A 26,950-nucleotide genomic window follows, 5' to 3' on the forward strand; every position below is an offset into this window, starting at 1 on the left:
TGGTTTACCTTGTCAAAGTTACATTTTCTTGATTTTTCAAAGTTCATTTTGAATTTCTTTCTTTGAAATGCAAGAGTTGTTATATTTTACGAGTGTTTGTGTGTGGTTTACCTTGTCAAATTTACAATTTCCTTATTTTTCAAAGTTAATTTTTTAATTTATTTAGTTTAAAAGCAATAGTTTGAATATTTCTTTAGTGTTTGATTATTTTTTAACTTGTAACATTTAAATTTTCTTTATTTTAAATATTTCATTTGAATTTAATTATTTGAAATGATAGGGTTGGAATATTTCAGCAGTGTTAGGTTGTGGTTTACCTTGTCAGTTACATTTTCTTTATTTATAAAAGTTAATTTGGAAATTCTTTCGTTGAAAAGCAATAGTTTGAATAATTAATTAGATTGTTCTTATTGTTTAACTATTCACAGATACATTTTCTTGATTTTTAAAAGTTAATTTGAATTTATTTAGTTTAAATGCAAGAGCTGGAATATTTAAGTATAGTTATTTTGTGGTTTAAAATTTAACAGTTAAATTTTATTGATTTTTCAAAGTTCATTTTGAATTTATATAGTTGAAATGCTCGAGTTGAAATATTTGAGTAGTGTTTGGTTGTGGTTTATAGTGTCAATGTTCAATTTTCTTGTTTTTTAAAAGTTCATTTTGAATTTCTTTCTTTGAAAAGCAAGAGTTGGACTATTTCAGTAGCTTTTGCTGTTGGTTTACATTTTCAGAGTTACATTTTATATATTTTTCAATGTTCATTTGAATTTATTTAATTTTAATTCAAGTGGTTGAACATTTCATTATTTTTTTGTTGGGGTATAACTTGAAACAGTAAAAGTTTCTTGATTTTTAAAAGATAATGTTTTATTCCTTTCATTGAAATGCAGGATTTGGAATATTTCAGTAGTGTTTCTTAGTGGTTTACCGTGTCACAGTTAAATTTTCATTTTTTTTCAATGTTAATTTGAATTTATTTCATTTGAAATGCAAGATTTTGAATATTTCAGTAGTTTTTTGTTATTGTTTACCTTATAACAGTTACATTTTCGTTATTTTTCAAAGATCATTTTGAATTTCTTTAATTGAAAAGAAAGAGTTGGAACATTTAAGTAGTGTTTGCTAGTGTTTTAAATTGTCACAGTTTCATTATATTTATTTTTCAAATCTCATTTTTAATTTATATAGTTGTAATGCTAGAGTTGGAATATTTCATTTGTGTTTGCTTGCGATTTAACGTTTCACAGTTACATTTTCTTGATTTTTAAAATTTTATTTAGAATGTATTTAGTTGTAATTCAATAGTTGTACTATTTCAGTTTTTTTTTGTTTTTGCTTACATTTTCACAGTTACATTTTCTTGATTTTTCAAAGATTATTTTGAATTTCTTTCGTTTAAAAGCAAGAGTTGGACTATGTCAGAAGTGTTTGGTTATGGTTTACCTTTCCACATTTGAATTATCTTTATTTTACAAAGTTCATTTGAATTTCTTTAGTTGAAATGCAAGAATTGGAATATTTCAGTGGTGTTTGCTTTTGGTTTACCTTTTCACAGTTTCATTTTATTGATTTTTAAAAGTTCATTTTAATTTATTTATTTTTAATTCATGAGTTGGAATTTTTCTGTTGTATTTGGTTATGGTTTAACTTGTAACATATAGATTTTAATTATTTTTAAAAGTTCATTTATAATTTCTTTCATTGAAATGCAAGAGTTGTAATATTTCAGTGATCTTTGTTTATGGTTCACCTTATCACAGTTACATTTTCTTGATTTTCAAATTCATTTTGAATTTTTTTCATTGAAATGCATGAGTTGAAATATTTCAATAGAGTTTGGTTCTGGGCTACCTTTACACATTTACACACATGTATACACATGTAAACACATGTGCATATCATGAGTGCTCATGATAAGTTAACCTAACCTTTTCCGGTGAGTATGGTTAGGTTAGACTAGATTAAGTTAGGGTAGATTAGGTTAGGTTAGGTTATCCATGTACGCTTCACTTAGGTTAGCTTAGGTTAGGTGAGAGACAGGCAAAAAGTTAGGTGTATGATTAGGTTAGGTTAGGTTAGATTAAGTTAGGTTAGGTTAAGTTAGGTTAGGATAGGTGAGCCTACGTACACGCGCGTACGTAGGCTAACCTATCCTAACCTAACTTAACCTAACCTATCTTAATCTAACCTAACCTAACCTAATCATACACCTAACTTTTTGCCTGTCTCTCACCTAACCTAAGCTAACCTAAGTGAATCGTACATGGGCTAACCTAACCTAACCTAATCTAGACTAACTTAATCTAGTCTAACCTAACCATACTCACCGGAAAAGGTTAGGTTAACTTATCATGAGCACTCATGATAAGCACCTGTGTGTACATGTGTGTAAATTTGGCAAGGTAAACCAAAACCAAACTCGAGTGAAATAGTCCAACTCATGCATGTCAATGAAAAAAATTCAAAATGAATTTGAAAATCAAGAAAATGTAAATATAATAAGGTTAACCATAAACAAACACCACTGAAATATTCCAACTCTAGCATTTCAACTAAATAAATTCTAAATTAAATTTTAAAAATCAAGAAAATCTAACTGTGACAATTTAAACCAGAACCAAATACTACTGAAATAGTCAAACTCTTGCATTTCAACTACATAAATTCAAATGAACTTTGAAAAATAAAGAGAATGCAACCGTGACAAGGTAAACCATACGCAAACACTACTGAAATATTCCATCTCTTGAATTTCAATGAAAGAAATTCAAATGTACATTGTAAAATCAAGAGAATGCACCTGTGACAAGGTAAACCATAAGCAAACACTACTGACATATTCCACCTCTTGCTATTTCAACGAAAGAAATTCAAAATGAAGACTTTGAAAAATCATGAAAATATAACTGTTATAATTTAAACCATAACTAAACACTACTAAATTAGTCCAACTCTTACACTACAACGAAATAAATTCAAAATGAAATTTTAAAAATCAAGAAAATGTAAGTGTGAGAAGGTAAACCGAAAGCAAACACTACTGAAATATTCCAACTCTTGCATTACAAATACATAAATTCAAATGAGCATAGAAAAATATTTAATAATTATGTTTTTCACTTTGACAATTACCCAACTACGATAGAAATAGAACAAATATTACTATTCATTATAGGATAATCAAAATTTGCATTTGATTATAATTAGCATTTCAGTGTGACGATGTACTCACTGCCAGCACGTAAGTGTCCTAGTCCACATACTGCTTTGAAAAGACAAAAATTCAAAATGAACTTTTGAAAAATCAAGAAATTGTAACTGTGACAAGGTCAACCACAATCAAACACGAGTGAAATATGCCAACTCTAGCATTTCAACGAAAGAAATTCAAGATGAACTTTGAAAAGTCAAGAAAATGTAACTTTGACAAGGTAACTCATGAGCAAACGCTTTTGAAATAGTCCAACTCTTGCATTTCAACGAATGAAATTCAAAATGAACTTCGAAAAATCAAGAAAATGTAACTGTGACAAGGTAAACCACAATCATACACTACTGAAATATTCTAACTCTTGCATTTCAAGGATAGAAAATCAAAATTAACTGTTAAAAATCAATATACTGTAACACTTTTAATGATAACCAGAACCAAACGAAACCGAAATTGAACATCTCTTGCAATAATGGGAAAGAAATTCAAAATGAACTATGAAAATCAAGAAATTGTCACAGCGACGAGGTAAACCATGCTCAAACGACACTGGCCATTACCATAAATTGTTTCACCATGAGAGCCAATCAAATGAAAGATATAGAATCAAGAAAATTCAAATTTGACAATGTAAAAAACAAGAAAACACTACTGAAATATTCCAACTCTTGCATTTCAACGAAATAAATTAGAAATGAGCTTTTAAAAATCAGGAAAATGTAACTGTGACAATGTAAACAACAAGCAAACACCACTGAAATAGTCCAACTCTTGTATTTCAACGAAAGAAATTCAAAATGAACTTTGAAAAATAAAGAAAATTTAACTGTGACAAGGTAAACCACGACCAAACACTAGTGAAATATTCCAACTCTTGCATTTCAACGAAAGAAAATTCAAAATGAACTTTGAAAAATCAAGAAAATGTTACTTTGACAAGGTAAACCACATCCAAACACTACTGAAATATTCCACCTCTTGCATTTCAACAGAAGAAATTCAAAATGAACTTTGAAAAATCAGGAAAATTACTGTGACAATGTAAACCACAACCAAACGCTACTGAAATATTCCAACTCTTGCATTTCAATGAAAGAAATTCAAAATGAACTTTGAAAAATCAAGAAAATGTAACTGTGACAAGGTAAACCATTACCATACACTACTTAAATATTCAATCTCTTGCACTTCTAATAAATAAATTCAAAATTAACATTTATAATTAAATAAAATTTACAAGTTACAATTTAAACAATAAAAACAATCAACTTAAATAGTCCAAATCTTGCTACTCAACGAAGATAATCAAAATGAACTTTGAAAAATCAAGAAAATGCAACTCTGACACGGTAAACCAAAACCAAACTCTACTGAAATATTCCAATTCTTGAATTTCAAGTACATAAATTCAAAATGAGCTTTGAAAAATCATGAAAATGTATCTTTGACAATGTAAACCACGACCAAACACTACTGAAATATTCCAACTCTTGCACTTCAACGAAAGAAATTCAAAATGAACTTTGAAAAATCAGTAAAATGTAACTGTGACAAGGTAAACCATAACCAAACACCACTGAAATAGTCCAACTCTTGCACTTCAAAGAAAGAAATTCGAAATGAAATTTTAAAAATCAATAAAATGTAACTGTGACAAGGTAAACAATAACCAAACACTAATTAAATATTCAAACTCTAGCATTTAAACTAAATAAATTCAATTTTAATTTGAAAAATAAAGAAAATGTAACTGTGAAAAGGTAAACCAAAATCAAACACTACTTAAATATTTCAACTCTTTCTTTTCAAAGAAAGAAATTCAAAATGATCTTTGAAAAATCATGAAAAAGTAACTGTGACAAGGTAAACCACAACCAAACACTACTGAAATAGTCAAACTCTTTCATTTCAAAGAAATAAATTCAAAATGAACTTTTAAAAAACAATAAAATTTAACTTTGAAATTTTAAACCACTATCAAGAACTACTGAAATATTCAAACCATTTCATTTCAATGAAATAAATTCGAAATGAACTTTGAGAAATCAAGAAAATTTAACTGTGACAAGGTAAACCACAACCAAACACTTCTGAAATATTCCAACTCTTGCATTTCAATGAAAGAAATTCAAATGAACTTTGAAAAATCAAGAAAATGTAACTGTGACAAGGTAAACCACAGCCAAACACTACTGAAATAGTCCAACTCTTGCTTTTCAACTAAAGAAAATCAAAATGAACTTTTAAAAATCCATAAAATGTAACTGTGACAAGGTAAACCACAACCAAACACTACTGAAATATTCCAACTCTTGCATTTCAACTAAAGAAATTCAAAATGAAATATGAAAAATCAAGAACATGTAACTGTGACTAGTTAATCCACAACCTAACTCTACTGAAATAGTCCAACTCTTGCATTTCAACAAAAGAAATTCAAAATGAACTATGAAAAATCAAGAAAATGTAACTGTGACAAGGTAAACCACGACCAAACACTACTGAAATATTCCAACTCTTGCATTTCAACGAAAGAAATTCAAAATGAACTTTGAAAAATCAAGAAAATGTACCTGTGACAAGGTAAACCACAACCAAACACTGCTGAAATATTCCAACTCTTGCATTTCAACGAAAGAAATTCAAAATTAACTTTGAAAAATCATGAAAATGTAACTGTGACAAGGTAAACCACAACCTAACACTACTTAAATATTACAAATCTTTAATTTAAACGAAAGAAATTCAAAATCACCTTTGAAAAATAAAGAAAATGTAACTGTGACAAGGTAAACCAAGACCAAACACTACTCAAATAGTCCAACTCTAGCATAACAATGAAATAAATTAAAAATGAACATTTAAAAATCATTAAAATTTAAATTTGACAACGTAAACAACAACCAAACACAACTGAAATATTCCAACTCTTGCATTTAAAATAAAGAAATTCAAAGGAACTTTGAAAAATCAGGAAAATTTAACTGTGATAAGGTAAACCAAAACCAAACACTACTGAAATATTCCAACTCTTGCATTTCACCAAAGTAAATTCAAAATGAACTTTGAAAAATCAAGAAAATTTAACTTTTACAAGTTAAACCACAACATAACGCTACTTAAATATTCCAACTCTTGCATTTCAACGAAAGAAATTAATATGTACTTTGAAAAATCATGAAAATGTAACTTTGACAAGGTAAACCACGACCAAACACTACTGAAATATTCCAACTCTTGCATTTAAATTAACGAAATTCAAATAAACATTGAAAAATCAATAAAATTTAACTGTTGAAATTTAAAACAAAACCTAAATCTACTTAAATAGTCAAACTATTTCATTTCAACGAAAGAAATTCATAATGAACTTTTAAAAATAACGAAAAGTTACTGTGGCAAATTAAACCACACCCAACCACGGCGGGGTTGGGTCTTGGGGGTTCATATTTGGCTTTTGGGGGTGGGGGGGGCTCTTGATGACACCGAGGTACCAGTGTTGGGACTGTGGGGTAGCAGTTGCCCGGTTTTACACCGTGGTAACTGGTACTCCCATTTATTGGCATTTGGGGCAGTTGGGGGCCGGTGGAGGGCCGGGTTGCCAACGGGGTTACGGGTAGAGCGCTTTATATCTGGTAGGATCATTTTAGTCCCGGGGGGCACCTGGGTTGGTCGGTAGGGTTCGGGGGGGCCATGTTGAGGCCTGCATGACCGGTGGGGCCTGGGGATGGCCTTTGGGGGTCTGGGTGGGCCTTTGGGGGCGCCGGTGGCCTTTTGGGAGCTTGGGGGGCTTTGAGGACCGGGGGCTTCCTTCGGGGTTGGGGTAGGAGGATCGGAACCCTTTGGGGTTGGGTTAGAGGACCTCACAACACTGTTCAAATGAAACTTGTGTATTATAACGACCACACTCAAAACCTCCTCCAAAATCTCTTCAAAAATCTTCTTTTAAAATGTCTCTATCTGTTTCGCCGAAATAGTTCCATAACCTGTCTAAAACGGTTTCGCCCAAATAATCACTAAACGTAAATTCAGCGTGTTCCTTTGTTATTGGCATCTCTGTGCTAACGCATTTCAAATTAATAGGAAACCTTCTCGCGCGCTAAAACAATTCATCGCTAAGATGTTTCTTGCCTAATTGTTTCCATGGCCGGTGGTTATTAATATCCTTTGGAGTTCGACCAAAAGAGTTGTTCCCGAGGCAAAGACATTAATGATATGGATCTATTCCTGGAGAAATGTTTCTAGGCGGAAATTTTTAAAGTCTGACAGATGATGTCATTGATTGATTGATCTGTCAAGAAGGGGAAATTAATTTGTTGTTTCTAAGGGGAATTATTGATTCACGATAGGTGAATTGAGGTCGACTGCACAGGGGTTCCAAGGTCGATGTTGTTGTAAGTGCACGCTCTCAGCGAATGTCAAGGTCGATGTTGTTGTTGTTGACACACTTTGATTACGCAATCAAGTTCTCGGAAATCCATTTCCCCTTCGATTACGCAATCAAGTTCTCGGAAATTCACTTCCCCCTCGATTACGCAATCAATAACATTGCTCCCGTTAGAATTCAATGCGCATGTGCAACCTTCGTCCCGGAGCTATTACACATAGAAACATCAAATAAATCGACCTTGGAAAAAGAGGTCATTGACCCCATTAACCACGTGTTCTCCCTAATGACTCTATGCCCTTATTTGGTGTGCTGTCAGTATTCTATGCCCATATTTGGTGTACTGACAGTATTCTATGCCCATATTTGGTGTGCTGTCACGAGTATAAGACCCCCTTCTACTGGCACTGCAACAGAAGAGGAGGAAAACTCAAAACGAAGGAGAGTAGGCACAGGAAGTTTGATTAACTGCCTCTTGATAACATGCTTGCAAGCTGTCAGGAAGAAGAGTCAGCAGATAATATTGATCAGCAAACTGGAAAGATAGATGAGTGAGGCTGTCATTGACAGAAAAAAAAGACGTCCGTTATAGTGGTGGAAAAATAACAGCAGTCGTTTCAAAAGACTGGCATAACTTGCTCGGAAGTATCTCTGCTCTCCACCCTCTTCTATCCCAAGTGAAAGAGTTTTCCGCACAGTTGGGAACAAATATGATGACAAACGAAGGTCTCTGAAAGGAGAAAATGCCGAAAAATTGTGCTTTCTGCATTAGAATTTGCGCCAGTTGGACTGGCCTTATTAAGCATTGTCCAGAATAGAACTTTATTCGGTTTAATTGTGTTTCTAAATATTTTCCAAATTAATCTTTTTTACGTTATTCGAAATCCACAATGAACTATTGAGGCTGTTTTAGACGTGTAATGGACCAGGGAGAAACATGTGAGATTGGGCAGAGAATGCAGGGTTTAAACTTTAGGTGACGTTTTTTTTCCAGAGTGAAATTTATCGGCAAGTTATATCGGTATAATATCGGTACGATACCGGTAAATTGGTATCGGGCCCAAAAGATCCATATCGGTCGGGCCCTTATTTAAACGCGTCTTCTCGAAATTCTGCAAAGGTGCTCCATGAGCACTTTTGGGAGAGTAACTTACTCTATTCTTCCTATGTGTAGGTGCAGCGTCTTTCAAATAGTGTCGTTCCAAAAAGTTGTGTCAGTCAACTAATATGTTTGATATTTGCAAATGATCGTAAGTTTGATTTCTGTTTTCGTAGAAATGCCCGCAAAGGTATACTATCATAACCGTGTGTAGGTCAAAAGGTTTCTTCTAAGATTAGGAGCACACGTCGTAAGAAGAAAGTCTTTTTAGAACAGAATAGACTGCTATTCATAGTTTCAAATATCTTTGCCAGAAAATTATTTCACTGTATGTACCAGATACCTCCTGGGGAGTATTTTCCTCCATCCTCACTCTTTGTATTGCAACTAGACTGTATCATGACATTCACTTTCAAGTAGATGAGCTCCCCTGTCCCTGAAAGGCTAAACAAACATTATTGTTATGTATATTTGGTTATAATAGCGCAGCTTTTGCTGACAGTTCTGTTTTTTTTTATAACTATGAGGGAAAGGGTAAAAATGTGCAGTTACTCCTTGGATACGAACCAGCTTTTAATTTTTAATAAATAAGGTTAAATATCCAAATTTCCAGTTTCTCTTTTTTCATTTAAGGTTTTTTTTTTTTTAAATAAACTGTATGGAGTTCCAGCAAGATTGGTGAAACGATTATTTCCTATTCATTTATTTAAAATTATCTCTTACTCCATGTTTTCTTTTAATTAACTCGTTAATTATATGCCTAATTACTAATAGAAAGTGTGGCTCTACCAAAAATCTCTTTCTGACAAGAGAGAAAGCAGAAACATATATTAGAATTTCCACAGACCAAGTATAGCTTGTCTATGCGTCCCTTAAATGATTAATGGCTTTAACACTAGAGCCCTTTCTATTTACTTTCTTAAAAGAAAAACAGTTTGGCATGTTTTTGAAAAATCAATCAATATCTTCTATCCACTGAAAGCAATTTTAGAGTAAACTATGTTGTTTTCTCAAAAATGAAGGACAGCAAACGGAATCTCTGAGACATTGGCGAATGATTTTGGAGGAGAGAGCAAAACAATTTACCAAGAAAGAAATAAGAAAAATTTATTTCAGAGGAACCATTCTAAGAAATATAAGTGGGCAAGGGGTAGATGATGGCTTGATATCGCGAAGCTTTTCATTTCTTAAAGCAAATGAGAAGTTTATGGCCCCCGATCTGTCTCCAAAAGAGCATCTCTATCTGGAAATGCCAATTATTTATTCTTCCTATGTTTTTTCCCCATCATTTGGCTTCAAAAGTAGCATAAAACCAAGACTGTTGCTTGGTGGAGGGAGCGTAGACTTGAACCTCAAAAAGTCCTCTGTCGCTAGCCCCTTTTTGTTCAAAGTGTCTTAACAGTCACCTGTTTACCAAAAAAAAAAAAAAAAAACTGTAAAATTTACCATTTACCAAGGGAAGGGTATAAAATGGTATTAAACCATCGGTAAAATTCTAGTTTAGGGGCTTCATGTTATCTTGAAAAATAGTTGAATTAGTTGAGTGAAACTTTCAGGAATGAATCTAGGAAAGTATTGCCAAACAACTATGTCTACGCTTTTCTGATTTCTAGGGCTTATAGATTGCATACATAACAGGTGTACAAGTACGACATAAACTATCTGTATTCTGACAAAAAATTCCTTTAATTGTAGGTTTTCAATCTATTTTACATACCTGAAAGTTTGATTCATACTACTCTCTAAGAGATCAAAAGGTCTTTAAACTAGAATTTTAAAAAGACATTTAGTCATTCACCATAAAAAAAAAAAAAAAAAAAAAAAAAAAATTCTTGAAGTTAGTGCTATCTAGATTCCTTTGTCATATAATTCAACTTCAGAGGTGGTTCCATAGAACTTGATAGAGAGATAGAGAGCGGAAATCAAAACGAAGTTTTTCCCAAATCAAATTACATTCGACACACAAATGTCAGTATCACGCTCGTGCCAAAAATCATAGGAGACTGCTTACGAAAATGACACAAGAAACAGCCTATTCTGGGAACTAATCCAAAAACAAATAAGATTTCAATAGGCTATAAAGAGAAGCTAAGAAGAAGAAAAAAAAGTACATTGATCAATCAATCAAAAAGACAATGGACTAATCGACGTCATAGCAAAACCGAATACTCACGCACTACCGAACAAGACCATATACCTGTTAATTGTTTTAATGATAGGTTTTCACTCCTGAATTGACATAATTAGCAATGAAAAAGCTATCCGGCAAGCCTTGAGGCCGCAGAAAAATGACGCTTTTTAGATGGAATCCAGGGTTGGAATCGATACCTGCCAAATGAAAGCTGAATAATATTCGAAAGAAGAAAAAAACTTCAATTGAACATATAAAGTTCCTTCTCAAAAGCCAATATGGTACAAACTTAAAGGGTTCTTTACCTTTTGAAGACGATCTTTCGATGACCTGGATACACTCATTTCAAAGGCCCATTTCTTTTCCCGAAATATTGCAGTAGGAGATTTTGATAGCCTAGATGCACACAGTGTCTTTAGATTTAGCTCTACCCTTTCCCACGAGTCGTAGTTCAACATCTATTTGCTCCCTTCTACCTCAACATTCCCCAATTCCCTAAGCCGTTACTAGAATATTGCAGATACACCATTTTGACAACCTGACAGAACATAGTTTCTTTTGATTTATCTCGCAAATTAGTCATGCATAAAATACAAGTATTACAGGGGCTTATAATGCAAAATGCAAAAGCATTATTTTTGTCTGTAATTCTTTCGGCCCTTATTCCCCCCCTCCCCAAAAAAAACTCAATTTCTCTTACCCCACCTTCCTTCCTTCCTTTCTCTAGCAGTGCCTGAAAGCTTGTATTCCATCTATTTATTCAAGTTGATTTATTCGACTCCATTTCAATTTATTTCGGTTGGCATATCGATTCCAGAGTATATTCTTCTGTACTTTTGGGAATCTTCCCATTGCAAAGATTCATAAGAACTCACTAGAAATACAACTTATCGGGACCAAAAAGTTTTTTGGCTCATTTCAGGACCCCCGAACACCCCAACTCCAAAAAAACTATATGATTTTCCTGGCCGAGGGAACGGCTTCTGAATGTCTCGAGCTAATCGGACGCCCAGGATGACACCCCCCCCCCCTTTCCATAATCAAATCTATGAGTAAAAAAGGGCAACTTGCATTATTCAAAGCACTTGTCCCAATGCCTGTGAGGGCTCACGTCATCCCAAAGGAATATTTGTCGAACCTATCGACTATTCTGAACAAATTATCTACTTCAAAATTTTGATGGGATGTCCTGGGGGTGAGGGAGGGACTAGCAAAAGACGGAATGGTAAATAATTTTTCAAGTGTAAAATTAACCATAAATCAAAATCAATAAAATAAATAAAAGCCAAAACATACAGAAATTCCAATAAATAATTGAGTCAAACTGAAAACGAACAGAAACTAAGAGGAATAGGGCTGACGGCCCCCGTGCCTTTTAAAGACCAGAAGATAGTTTGCATTTCACTGACAACAATCCTTATTTTCCAAGCTATGCGTTTTTATTTCTCATAATATCCAAAAAAAAGCATAGTAATATCCAAGATTATTAAAAAAAATAGTAAAATAATAATGATTGGTAGTTGAATAAATATGTTGATATTCATTTCTGAAAGTCTTAATAATTTTTGATTTATTCAATTTAAAAAAGGGAAAACATTTAAAATTTATTTTGTTTTCACTAAAGTACAAATTATGTTCTAGTCTGTAGAAGGCACGGGGGGGGGGGCGTCAGTCCTTCTTCTCTTAATATCTGCTCGTTCTTAGTTCAACTCGGTTATGTATTGTAATTTCTGTTCATTTTGGGTTTTATTTATTTATTGATTGTATTTTGGTAGTTTTACGTTGGAAAAATTATTTCAATTTATCTCAACTCATCTTTGGTTTATGTAGCTCTTTACTTTTCTTTGAAAAAACTTCTTTCGTGGGAAGTTTTATTTTTAATTAATTTCTGTCCGTTTTTCATTGACATAATCTTTTTCATTGGCTAAGAAAATATTTTTTTTTTAATATTTTTGGTTTTTCTCTATAGCCATCCAGATTTTAGCTCACTATTCATGTGTTGGACAAATATTTTCAACGAGTTTTAATAATACACGCTATTTTGGCGATCCGGATACACATCTTTCTCAACTTCCCCTGAAAAATGATACTTAACACTCCATTCTGTTCCTAAGATACTGTATATTAGCTATTTTGATAACCTGGATGCACTTACACCCTTTTGATTTAGTTCAACAGTAAGAGCAGAAGTAATAATAATAGTAACCCTTAAACTTTCAACTTAATATCCTTTGTCGTTCTTGAAACATTGCTGCATATAAGTAGTAACCGCCCAATTAGCACTGCCCGTGATTGCGTAATATGCCTTACCAGGGTCATTTGCCTATTACAATGAGCTCTACATGGCTTGGCAGACATGTTTTTTTATTATGACATCGATTTTTTGTGTGTCAGTCGATTAGAGAAAGTTGGTGGTTAGTCCAATATAATAACTTGATTGGTCGGTTTTCTAAAAAAAAACTTGCCAAGCTATAATGTACTCAATTAAAAAAAAAAACCGTCGTTATTGCGATAGGCTTACTCAATTTACATCTTAGTGTTAACTGGGTGATCTAATTGCGTAGGTACTAAAGGAACATTTGAAGGTGGAGAAAAAAAGAGGTAATTAGTGATTGGATAATTTTAACAAGAAATGACTGAAAAGTGTTTTGGAGGAGATGGAATGAATGTGTACTGTATAATACACAAGTGATGATTTGCACAGTGTTGTCAATTTTAAATAGTTTAGAAATAAAAAAATTAACAAGAAATGGCTGAAAAGTGTTTTGAGGGAGTTGAGTTGCACGAGGGTTCAGTTACATGCGGATTCAGTTACACGGGGATTAGTTAAATGGGGTTCAGTTACATGGGGGGTTCAGTTGGACGGGGTTTCGGTTATACAGGGGTTCAGTTACATGGGGGGTTCAGTTATTTTTTCTGATTTTGTGTGTTTTCGCAAGAAAATATCTGGTCTTTTAGCAAACTTAGCCATAGCTACTTGAAACTCTGCATAAATATCTTCATTTTTAATCTAATTGCGTAGGTACTAAAGGAACATTGAACATTTTTTTCTGATTTTGTGTGACCATCCGGCGCCCCAAAGACTCCTGAGCCTCCATTATAATACTGTTTAAGGCTTTATTATATCTTTTCAGAACAAATTATTATTTTAGGGAATTATTTCGGTGAAACAGTTAGAGACATTTGAACGGTGTTGTGAGGTCCCTTACCACAACCCCAAAGGGCTCCGATCCCCCACCCCAACTCCGAAGGAAGCCCCCGGACAGCAAAGGTTCTCTGGACCCCCAAAGGACCCCCGGCGACCCCCAAGGCCTCCTGAGTCCCCCATTATAATACTTTTTAAGGCTTTACTATATCTTTTCAGAACAAATTATTATTTTAGGGAATTATTTCGGTGAAACAGTTAGAGACATTTTAAGAGATGATTTTAGAAGAGGACTTGAGGATGAAACTATGTGGTCGTTATAATACACAAGTTCCATTTGAACAGTGTTGTGAGGTCCCCTTACCACAACCCCAAAGGGCTCCGATACCCCCACCCCAACCCCGAAGGAAGCCCCCGGACAGCAAAGGTTCTCTGGACCCCCAAAGGACCCCCGGCGCCCCGATGCCTCCTGAGTCCCCCATTATAATACTTTTTAAGGCTTTATTATATCTTTTCAGAACAAATTATTATTTTAGGCAATTATTTCGGTGAAACAGTTAGAGACATTTTAAGAGATGATTTTAGAAAAGGACTTGAGGGTGAAACTCTGTGGTCGTTATAATACACAAGTTCCATTTGAACGGTGTTGTGAGGTCCCTTACCACAACCCCAAAGGGCTCCGATCCCCCCACCCCAACCCCGAAGGAAGCCCCCGGACAGCAAAGGTTCTCTGGACCCCCAAAGGATCCCCGGCGCCCCGATGCCTCCTGAGTCCCCCATTATAATACTTTTTAAGGCTTTATTATATCTTTTCAGAACAAAATATTATTTTAGGCAATTATTTCGGTGAAACAGTTAGAGACATTTTAAGAGATGATTTTAGAAAAGGACTTGAGGGTGAAACTCTGTGGTCGTTATAATACACAAGTTCCATTTGAACGGTGTTGTGAGGTCGCTTACCACAACCCCAAAGGGCTCCGATCCCCCCACCCCAACCCCGAAGGAAGCCCCCGGACAGCAAAGGTTCTCTGGACCCCCAAAGGACCCCCGGCGCCCCGATACCTCCTGAGTCCCCCATTATAATACTTTTTAAGGCTTTATTATATCTTTTCAAAACAAATTATTATTTTAGGGAATTATTTCGGTGAAACAGTTAGAGACATTTTAAGAGGGTTGTGAGGTCCCTTACCACAACCCCCAAGGGCTCCGATGCCCCCCCCCCAACCCCGAAGGAAGCCCCCGGACAGCAAAGGTTCTCTGGACCCCTAAAGGACCCCCGGCGCCCCGATGCCTCCTGAGTCCCCCATTATAATACTTTTTAAGGCTTTATTATATCTTTTCAGAACAAATTATTATTTTAGGGAATTATTTCGGTGAAACTCTGTGGTCGTTATAATACACAAGTTCCATTTGAACGGTGTTGTGAGGTCCCTTACCACAACCCCAAAGTGCTCCGATCCCCCCACCCCAACCCTGAAGGAAGCCCCTGGACAGCAAAGGTTCTCTGGACCCCCAAAGGACCCCCGACGCCCCGATGCCTCCTGAGTCCCCCATTATAATACTTTTTAAGGCTTTATTATATCTTTTCAGAACAAATTATTATTTTAGGGAATTATTTCGGTGAAACAGTTAGAGACATTTTAAGAGATGATTTTAGAAGAGGACTTGAGGATGAAACTCTGTGGTCGTTATAATACACAAGTTCCATTTGAACAGTGTTGTGAGGTCCCCTTACTGCAACCCCACAGGGCTCCGATCCTCCCCCTCCACCCCCAAGGCAACCCCCCGGACTTAAAGGGTCTAAAGGCTACCCAAGGGGCACCCCGCGCCCCCCAGACACCCCCGCCTCCAAAATAAAACATTTTAAGCCTTTATTATATCTTTTCAGAACAAATTATTATTTTAGGGAATTATTTCGGTGAAACAGGCCCTCATAGGTGTTTGTTGTCTGAAACCTATAGTTTGGGATGAATAGTTTGCTATTTCAAGATTTTCTGAGCTAAGGTTTCTTAGTATTTCATAGGTGTGTGTTGTCTGAAACTTATGATTTGAGGTATTTAATTTCCTATTTCCAACTTTTCATAACCTGATTTATTAGTCTTTCGTACGTATGTGGTGTCTGAAAACTATGATTTGGGATGTGTGGGTTGCTATTTTTTTACTTTTCTGAGCTGGATTTCTTAGCCTTTCGTAGGTGTGTGTTGACTGAAACCTATGATTTGGGGATGAGTGGTTTGCTATTTTTGACTTTTCTGAGTTAGATTTCATTATGATTTGGGAGGTGTAGTTTGCTTTTTGGACTTTTCAGAGCTAGGATTCTTAGTCCCTCATAGGTGTTTGTTGTCTGAAACTTCTAGTTTGGGATGAGTAGTTGGATATTTCAGACTTTTCTGAGCTAAGGTTTCTTAGTATTTCGTAGGTGAAGCTTCCACGTCAGTTTTAAGTTCACCAAGACATAAAAAATTTAAAGTTCAGTTCTAATTTTTCCATAGAAGATAGTAAAAGTTATACTATTATTGTGATTATTTTCTATGAAGATAGAAAGTTTCACTTTAATTCTAAATTATCTTAAATTCAGTTCCGACTTTTCTCAATGAGATGAGAAAATTTAAAGTTCAATTCAAAACTTTCTCAACGAAGTCAAGGAAAGTTCAAGTTCCCTACCGAATTTTACCAAAGAACACAATTCAATTCTAATTTATCCAGAGAAAATAAAAATCTTCCACTTAAGTTCTTTATTTCACAAAGACATAAAGAAATTTAAAGTTCAATTCTAAATTTTTCAGTGGAAGATAGAAAAAGTAATACCATACTTGTGAATATTTTCACGGAAGAAAAAAAGTTCTAGTTCAATTTTAAATTTTCTCAATGAAGTGAAGAAAAGTTCATGTTCCCTACTGAATTTTACCAAAGAACACAATTCAAATCTAATTTATCCAGAGAAAATAAAAATATTCCACTTAAGTTCTTTATTTCACAAAGACATAAAGAAATTTAAAGTTCAATTCTAAATTTTTCAGTGGAAGATAGAAAAAGTAACACCATACTTGTGAATATTTTCCCGGAAGATAAAAAGTTCTAGTTCAATTTAAAATTTTCTCAACGAAGTGAAGAAGAATTCAAGTTTTCTTCTGAATTCTACCAAAGAACACAATTCAATTCTAATTTCACCAGAGAAAATAAAAATCTTCCACTTCAGTTCTTTATTTCACAAACACATAAAGAAATTTAGAGTTCAAGTCTAAATTTTTCAGTGGAAGATAGAAAAAGTGATACCATACTTGTGAATATTTTCACGGAAGATAAAAAGTTCTAGTTCAATTTTAAATTTTCTCAATGAAATGAAAAGTTCAAGTTCCCTACTGAATTTTACCAAAGAACACAATTCAATTCTAATTTATCCAGAGAAAATAAAAATCTTCCACTTAAGTTCTTTATTTCACAAAGACATAAAGAAATTTAAAGTTCAATTCTAAATTTTTCAGTGGAAGATAGAAAAAGTAATACCATACTTGTGAATATTTTCCCAGAAGATAAAAATTTCTAGTTCAATTTAAAATTTTCTCAACGAAGTGAAGAAGAATTCAAGTTCTCTTCTGAAATCTACCAAAGAACACAATTCAATTCTAAGTTCACCAGAGAAAATAAAAATATTCCACTTCGGTTCTTTATTTCACAAAGACATAATGAAATTTAAAGTTCGATTCTAAATTTTTCGGTGGAAGATAGAAAAAATAAAACCATACTTGTGAATATTTTCACGGAAGATAAAAAAGTTCTAATTCAATTTAAAATTTTCTCAACGAAGTGAAGAAAAGTTCAAGTTCTCTACTGAATTTTACCAAAGAACACAATTCAATTCTAATTTCTCCGGAGAAAACAAAAATCTTCCACTTAAGTTCTTTATTTTACAAATACATAAATAAATTTAGAGTTCAATTATAAATTTTTCGATGGAAGATAGAAAAAGTAATACCATACTTGTGAATATTTTCCCGGAAGATAAAAAGTTCCAGTTCAATTCAAAATTTTCTCAACGAAGTGAAGAAGAATTCAAGTTCTCTTCTGAATTTTATCAAAGAACACAATTCAATTCTAATTTCACCAGAGAAAATAAAAATCTTCCACTTAAGTTCTTTATTTCACAAAGACATAAAGAAATTTAAAGTTCAATTCTAAATTTTTCTGTGGAAGATAGAAAAAGTAATACCATACTTGTGAATATTTTCTCGAAGAGATGAAAAATTTAAAATGCTGTTCCAAATTTTTCACTGAAGATAAAAAAGTTCAAGTTCTCTTCGGAATTTTACCAAAGAACACAATTCAATTCTAATTTCTCCAGAGAAAATAAAAATCTTCCACTTAAGTTCTTTATTTCACAAAGACATAAAGAAATTTAAAGTTCAATTCTAAATTTTTCGGTGGAACATAGAAAAAGTAATACCATACTTGTGAATATATTCGCGAAAGATAAAAAGTTGTAGTTGAATTTACAATTTTCTCAACGAAGTGAAGAAAAGTTCACTTTCTCTTCTGAATTTTACTAAAGCAAATTCTTTCTTGAATTCACCTCCTGGATAAATAAAAAAGACATTTCATTCAAGAAATTATGACAAATTTTAAGTAGGTAACAAACTGTTTCTTGAATCCTCCTCCTGAATGCACAATACAGATATTTCATTTAAGAAATTAAGAAAAAATTGTAAGCAAGTAACAAACTCTTTCCTGAATACACCTCGTGGATACACAATGCAGAAATTTCATTTAAGAAATTATCAAAAATTGTAAGTAATTAGCAAATTCTTTCTCGAATTCGCCTCCTGGATTAATAAAAAAGATATTTCATTCAAGAAATTATGACAAAATTCTAAGTAAGTAACAAACTCTTTCTTGAAGTTACCTCATGGATACACAATGCAGAAATTTCATTTAAGAAATTATGAAAAAATTTTAAGCAATTAACAAACTCTTTCCTGAAGTCACCTCGTGGATAAACAATTCATAAATTTCATTAAAGAAATTATGAAAAAATTGTAAGTAAGTAGCAAATTCTTTCTTGAATTCACCTGCTAGATAAACAAATAGACATTTCATTCAAGAAATTATAACAAAATTCCAAGTAAGTAACAAACTCATTATTGTTTTCACGACTTAGATACACGATGTAGAAATTTAATTCAAGAAATTATGAAAAAATTCTCAGTAAGTAACAATTTCTTTCTCGAAGTCAACTCTTGGATACACAATACGGAAATTTCATTCAATAAATTATGAAAAAGTTATTATAAATTGTAAGTAAGTAGCAAATTCTTTCTTGAATTCGCCTCTTGGATAAACAAAAAAGTCATTTCATTCAAGAAATTATGACAAAATTCTAAATAATTAACACATCCTTTCTTGAAGTTACCTCATGGATACGCAACGCTTTATTGTTTTCACGACTTAGATACACGATGCAGAAATTTAATTCAAGAAATTAAAAAAAAGGAAAGTAAGTAACAAACTCTTTATTGATTTTCATCTCTTGGATACAAAAAAAAAGACATTTCATTCAAGAAATTATGATAAAATTCTAAGTAAGTAAAAAACTCATTCTTGAATTCGCCGTTTACATGCACAATACAGAAATTTCATTCTATGGGACCTCTACACGTGATTAAACACGTTTTGAAACTACATGCTATTTGCTTGCCTTTCCTTGGCACCTTTCCAAACGAGCAGGGATTCCCCACTGGTTCCTACACATTGCAAAAAAAGTGACGTCTCTGTTTCGTCTCTGTATCGTCTCTGTGATGACACACACACATAGAGACGAGACACGCACAGACACGACACACAAACAGAGTCATAGTGAGAGAGATATCCAAAAAGTTGGGTTGATCTAGGTTCACTTAGAGTGGCAAGCAACAATTTTTTCGTAATTTCTTAAATGAAATAACTGTATTGTGCATTCAGGAGGAGGATTCAAGAAACAGTTTGTTACTTACTTAGAATTTGTCATAATTTCTTGAATGAAATGTCTTTTTTATTTATCAAGGAGGCGAATTCAAGAAAGAATTTGCTTTAGTAAAATTCAGAAGAGAAATTGAACTTTTCTTCACTTTGTTGAGAAAATTGTAAATTGAACTAGAACTTTTTATCTTCCAGGAAAATATTCACAACTATGGTCTTACTTTTTCTATCTTTCACCGAAAAATTTAGAATTGAACTTTAAATTTCTTTATGTCTTTGTGAAATAAAGAACTTAAGTGGAAGATTTTTATTTTTTCTGGAGAAATTAGAATTGAATTGTGTTCTTTGGTAAAATTCCGAAGAGAACTTGAACTTTTTTATCTTCTGGGAAAAATTTGGAACAGTATGGTATTACTTTTTCTATCTTCCACCGAAAAATTTAGAATTGAACTTTAAATTTCTTTATGTCATTGTGAAATGAAGAACTTAAGTGGAAGATTGTTATTTTCTCTGGTGAAATTAGAATTGAATTGTGTTCTTTGGTAAAATTCAGAAGGGAACTTGAATTCTTCTTCACTTCGTGGAGAAAATTTTAAATTGAACTAGAAATTTTTATCTTCCGGGAAAATATTCACAAGTCTGCTCTTACTTTTTCTATCTTCCATCGAGAAATTTAGAATTGAACTCTAAATTTATTTATGCCTTTGTAAAATAAAGAACTTAAGTGGACGATTTTTGTTTTCTCCGGAGAAATTAGAATTGAATTGTGTTCTTTGGTAAAATTCAGTAGAGAACTTGAACTTTTCTTCACTTCATTGAGAAAATTTTAAATTGAACTAGAACTTTTTTATCTTCCGTAAAAATATTCACAAGTATGGTATTACTTTTTCTATCTTCCACCTAAAAATTTAGAATTGAACTCTAAATTTCTTTATGTCCTTGTGAAATAAAGAACAGAAGTGGAAGATTTTTATTTTCTCTGGTGAAATTAGAATTGAATTGTGTTCTTTGGTAGAATTCAGAAGAAAACTTGAATTCTTCTTCACTTCGTTGATAAAATTTTGAATTTATCCATAAATTTTGATCTTTTGTGATAATACCCATAAGTATGGTATTACTGATTCTATATTCCACTGAAGAATTTAGAATTGAAATATGAATTTCTTAATGTCTGTGAAAAGAAGGACTTAAATGGAAGATTTTTATTTTCTCTGGACAAATTAGAATTGACCTGTGTTCTTTGTTAAAATTCAGTAGAGAACTTGAACTTTTCTTCACTTCATTGAGAAAATTTAAAATTGAACTAGAACTTTTTATCTTCCGTGAAAATATTCACAAGTTTGGTATTACTTTTTTTATATTCCACTGAAAAATTTAGAATTGAACTTTAAATTTCTTTAGGTCTTTGTGAAATAAAGAACTGAAGTGGAAGATTTTTATTTTCTCTGGTGAAATTAGAATTGAATTGTGTTCTTTGGTAAAATTCAGAAGAGAACTTGAATTCTTCTTCACTTCGTTGAGAAAATTTTCAATTGAACTAGAACTTTTTATCTTCCGGGAAAATATTCACAAGTATGGTATTACTTTTTCTATCTTCCACTGAAAAATTTAGAATTGAACTTTAAATTTCTTTATGTGTTTGTGAAATAAAGAAATTAAGTGGAAGATTTTTATTTTCTCTGGATAAATTAGAATTGAATTGTGTTCTTTGGTAAAATTCAGTAGGGAACTTGAACTTTTCTTCACTTCATTGAAAAAATTTAAAATTGAACTAGAGCTTTTTATCTTCCGTGAAAATATTCACAAGTATGGTATTACTATTTTTATCTTCCACTGAAAAATTTAGAATTGAACTTTAAATTTCTTTACGTCTTTGTGAAATAAAGAACTTAAGTGGAAGATTTTTATTTTCTCTGGATATATTAGAATTGAATTGTGTTCTTTGGTAAAATTCGGAAGGGAACTTGAACTTTCCTTGACTTCGTTGAGAAAATTTTGAATTGAACTTTAAATTTTCTCATCTCTTTGAGAAAAGTCGGAACTGAATTTAAGAAAATTTAGAATTAAATTGAAACTTTCTATCTTCATAGAAAATAATCACAATAAGAGTATAACTTTTCCAATCTTCTATGGAAAAATTAGAACTGAACTTTAAATTTTTTATGTCTTGGTGAACTTAAAACTGACGTGGAAGGTTCACCTACGAAATACTAAGAAACCTTAGCTCAGAAAAGTCTGAAATATCCAACTACTCATCCCAAACTAGAAGTTTCAGACAACAAACACCTATGAGGGACTAAGAATCCTAGCTCTGAAAAGTCCAAAAAGCAAACTACACCTCCCAAATCATAATTTTCTGAAAGCGCACACCTATGAAATGCTAAGAAATCTAACTCAGAAAAGTCAAAAGTAGCAAACCACTCATCCCCAAATCATAGGTTTCAGTCAACACACACCTACGAAAGGCTAAGAAATCCAGCTCAGAAAAGTCAAAAAATAGCAACCCACACATCCCAAATCATAGGTTTCAGACACCACATACCTACGAAAGACTAAGAAATCTGGTTATGAAAAGTCGGAAATAGGAAATTACATACCCCAAATCATAAGTTTCAGACAACACACACCTATGAAATACTAAGAAACCTTAGCTCAGAAAAGCTTGAAATAGCAAACTATTCATCCCAAACTATGGGTTTCAGACAACAAACACCTATGAGGGCCTGTTTCACTGAAATAATTCCCTAAAATAATAATTTGTTCTGAAAAGATATAATAACGCCTTAAAAGTTATTATATTGGCGGCGGGGGTGTCTTGGGGGCGCCGGGGGCCCCTTGGGGAGCCTAGAGACCCTTGGAGGCCGGGGGGTTTCCTGGGGGTGGGGGTGGGGGTATCGAAGCCCTTTAGGGATGCAGTAAGGGGACCTCACAACACTGTTCAAATGGAACTTGTGTATTATAACGACCACAGAGTTTCACCCTCAAGTCCTCTTCTAAAATCATCTCTTAAAATGTCTCAAACTGTTTCACCGAAATAATTCCCTAAAATAATAATTTGTTCTGAAAAGATATAATAAAGCCTTAAAAAGTATTATAATGGGGGACTCAGGAGCCATCGGGGCGCCAGGGGTCCTTTGGGGGTCCAGAGAACCTTTGCTGTCCGGGGGCTTCCTTCAGGGTTGGGGTGGGGGGATCGGAGCCCTTTGGGGTTGTGGTAATGGGACCTCACAACACCGTTCAAATGGAACTTGTGTATTATAACGACCACAGAGATTCACCGAAATAATTCCCTAAAATAATAATTTGTTCTGAAAAGATATAATAAAGCCTTAAAAAGTATTATAATGGGGGACTCAGGAGGCATCGGGGCGCCGGGGGTCCTTTGGGGGTCCAGAGAACCTTTGCTGTCCGGGGGCTTCCTTCGGGGTTGGGGTGGGGGGATCGGAGCCCTTTGGGGTTGTGGTAAGGGACCTCACAACCCTCTTAAAATGTCTCTAACTGTTTCACCGAAATAATTCCCTAAAATAATAATTTCGTCTGAAAAGATATAATAAAGCCTTAAAAAGTATTATAATGGGGGACTCAGGAGGCATCGGGGCACCGGGGGTCCTTTGGGGGTCCAGAGAACCTTTGCTGTCCGGGGGCTTCCTTCGGGGTTGGGGTGGGGGGATCGGAGCCCTTTGGGGTTGTGGTAAGGGACCTCACAATACCGTTCAAATGGAACTTGTGTATTATAACGACCACAGAGTTTCACCCTCAAGTCCTTTTCTAAAATCATCTCTTAAAATGTATCTAACTGTTTCACCGAAATAATTGCCTAAAATAATAATTGTTCTGAAAAGATATAATAAAGCCTTAAAAAGTATTATAATGGGGCTCAGGAGGCATCGGGGCGCCGGGGGTCGTTTGGGGGTCCAGAGAACCTTGGCTGGCGGGGGGGTTCGTGGGGGTTGGGGGTGGGGGGATCGGAGCCCTTTGGGGTTGTGGTAAGGGACCTCACAACACCGTTCAAATGGAACTTGTGTATTATAACGACCACAGAGTTTCACCCTCAAGTCCTTTTCTAAAATCATCTCTTAAAATGTCTCTAACTGTTTCACCGAAATAATTGCCTAAAATAATAATTTGTTCTGAAAAGATATAATAAAGCCTTAAAAAGTATTATAATGGGGGACTCAGGTGGCATCGGGGCGCCGGGGGTCCTTGGGGGGTCCAGAGAACCTTTTCTGTCCGGGGGCTACCTTCGGGGTTGGGGTGAGGGGATCGGAGCCCTTTGGGGTTGTGGTAAGGGACCTCACAACCCTCTTAAAATGTCTCTAACTGTTTCACCGAAATAATTCCCTAAAATAATAATTTGTTCTGAAAAGATATAATAAAGCCTTAAAAAGTATTATAATGGGGGACTCAGGAGGCATCGGGGGCGCCCGGGGTACGGTGGGGGTACAGAGAACCTTTGCTGTCCGGGGGCTTCCTTCGGGGTTGGGGTGGGGGGATCGGAGCCCTTTGGGGTTGTGGTAAGGGACCTCACAACACCGTTCAAATGGAACTTGTGTATTATAACGACCACAGAGTTTCACACTCAAGTCCTATTCTAAAATCATCTCTTAAAATTTCTCTAACTGTTTCACCGAAATAATTCACTAAAATAATAATTTGTTCTGAAAAGATATAATAAAGCCTTAAAAAGTATTATAATGGGGGACTCAGGAGGCATCGGGGCGCCGGGGGTCCTGTGGGGGTCCAGAGAACCTTTGCTGTCCGGGGGCTTCCTTCGGAGTTGGGGTGGGGGATCGGAGCCCTTTGGGGTTGTGGTAAGGGACCTCACAACACCGTTCAAATGTCTCTAACTGTTTCACCGAAATAATTCCCTAAAATAATAATTTGTTCTGAAAAGATATAATAAAGCCTTAAAAAGTATTATAATGGAGGCTCAGGAGCCTTTGGGGCGCCGGATGGTCACACAAAATCAGAAAAAATGTTCAATGTTCCTTTACTAGCTATGCAATTAGATTAAAAATGAAGATATTTATGCAGAGTTTCAGGTAGCTATGGCTAAGTTTGCTAAAAGACCAGTTATTTTCTTGCGAAAACACACAAAATCAGAAAAAATAACTGAACCCCTGTATAACCGACACCCCGTGCAACTGAACCCCCCACGTAACTGAACCCCATTTAACTAATCCCCGTGTAACTGAATCCGCATGTAACTTAACCCTCGTGCAACTCAACTCCCTCAAAACACTTTTCAGCCATTTCTTGTTAATTTTTTTATTTCTAAACTATTTAAAATTGACAACACTGTTCAAATCATCACTTGTTTATTATACAGTAAACATTCATTCCATCTCCTCTAAAAAACTTTTCAGTCATTTATTTTTAAAATTATAAAATAACTAATTACCCATGTTGTTTCTCCACCTTCAACTTTTACCTTAGTACCTACGCAATTAAATCGCCCAGTTAACACTAAGATGTAAATTGATTAAGCCTCTCGCAATAACGACGGTTTTTTTTTTAAATTGAGTACATTCTAGCTTGGCAAGTTTTTTTTAGAAAACCGACCAATCAAGTTATTATATTGGACTAACCACCAACTTTCTCTAATCGACTGACACACAAAAATCAATGTCATAATAAAAAACATGTCTGCCAAGCCATGTAGAGTTCATTGTAATAGGCAAATGACCCTGGTAAGGCATATTACGTAATCACGGGCAGTGCTAATTGGCGGTTACTACTCATATAGTCTTATTGGCAACCAGCATGCATAAAGTCCTTCTTAATTTAGTTTAAAAGAATCAACAAACTTTCCCATAAAGCTCCTACTTTATACCCTCCCCAGCTCTAAGATATCCCGCCTAAATTTCTTAACAACCTGGCCTATTTTGACAACCTGGATGCACTTAAACTATTTTGATTTAATTCAATAGTAGCAGAAGTAGTAGTAGAAGTAATAGCAAAAGTAGCAGTAATATTGGTAGCCTAGAAGTTACAGCCTGATACCCTAAGGCGTTGCTGGGATATTGCTGATACACCCCTTTGATAACCCACACATACATAGTATGTTTTGACTAAATTAAACACCACCCTCACTATTCCCTTAAACTTTTACAAACACCCTTGGCATTAGCAATAGTAGTAGTCATAGTAGCAGAAGAGTAGGAGCCATGGGAGAAGTATTAGTGATAGCAGTAGTAGTATTAGCAGTAGTAGCAGTAAAAGTATTCACACTGTGGATTTTTGGTCTAGTTCGACATCCCCTCTTCATGTCCTGATAGTTTCAACTTAATACTTTAAACCGTTTCTGAGATATTGCCAATGAGCCCTTTCGATAATCTGCATGCAAATAGTGTATTTTGATTTAGTTCAATATCCCCCCAACAGTCCCGAGAAATTGCACACTAAAACCAATAGCCTTAGTAACATTGGTACTAATAGCAGTAGTTGTGCTATTACTAGTAGTAGTAGTAGTAAGCACATAGTTCATTATTATTAGTTCAACGTACGCCTCGTCATGCCTTGAAAGTCTCAACTCTCAACCTAATATTTTAAGCCGCTTCTGAGATACTGCAGATAGCCCCTTTAGACAACCTGCATACACATACCGTGTTCCAATTTAATGCAACATCCCTCTCAATATTTCTCAAAAATTTCTCCTTAATAAGCTTAAGTAGCAGTAGAAATAGTAGTAGTAGTAGTATGCACACAGTACCTTTTGGTTGGTTCAACATTCCCCTTAACATACACTGAAAGCTTCAACTTAATAGTCTATGCTGCTCCTGGAATGCAGTTGTTCCACCCTTTTAATAACCTGCATCGATAAAGTGTGTTTTAGTGTAGTTCAAAATCGTCTTCAACATTCACTGAAAGTTTCCCCATAATACCCTTAAATCCAGTTACACTAGCCGTAGTAGTAGTAGTGGTTGTTGTTATTTTAGTAGCAGTAGTAATAGTAGTATCAGTTGTAGCAACAGATGCACATAGTAGATTTTTATTAGTTCAACATCCCCCTTAACTTGCAC

At 34.3% G+C, this 26,950-nt stretch overlaps 1 protein-coding gene and 1 long non-coding RNA gene across 2 annotated transcripts in view; both read right to left on the minus strand.

Annotated features, from left to right (window-relative positions):
- LOC148952986 (uncharacterized) overlaps positions 1-10,434 on the minus strand; it is a 12,505-nt gene extending 2,071 nt beyond the window's left edge. Inside the window, exon 1 of the mRNA XM_089087844.1 lies at positions 10,418-10,434. Coding sequence (XP_088943970.1) covers positions 10,418-10,434 — 17 coding nt within the window. The remainder of the gene's footprint in view (positions 1-10,417) is intronic.
- A 529-nt stretch (positions 10,435-10,963) lies between these two features.
- The window catches only part of LOC148952987 (uncharacterized), a 92,623-nt gene continuing 76,636 nt past the window's right edge, over positions 10,964-26,950 (minus strand). The window contains exon 3 of the long non-coding RNA XR_016141619.1: positions 10,964-11,028. This is a non-coding gene — a long non-coding RNA (uncharacterized LOC148952987). The remainder of the gene's footprint in view (positions 11,029-26,950) is intronic.

Source organism: Artemia sp. Qi Xiang Cuo, chromosome 4, assembly GCF_049724085.1.
Source record: "Artemia sp. Qi Xiang Cuo chromosome 4, ASM4972408v1, whole genome shotgun sequence".
Lineage (NCBI taxonomy): Eukaryota > Metazoa > Arthropoda > Branchiopoda > Anostraca > Artemiidae > Artemia > Artemia sp. Qi Xiang Cuo.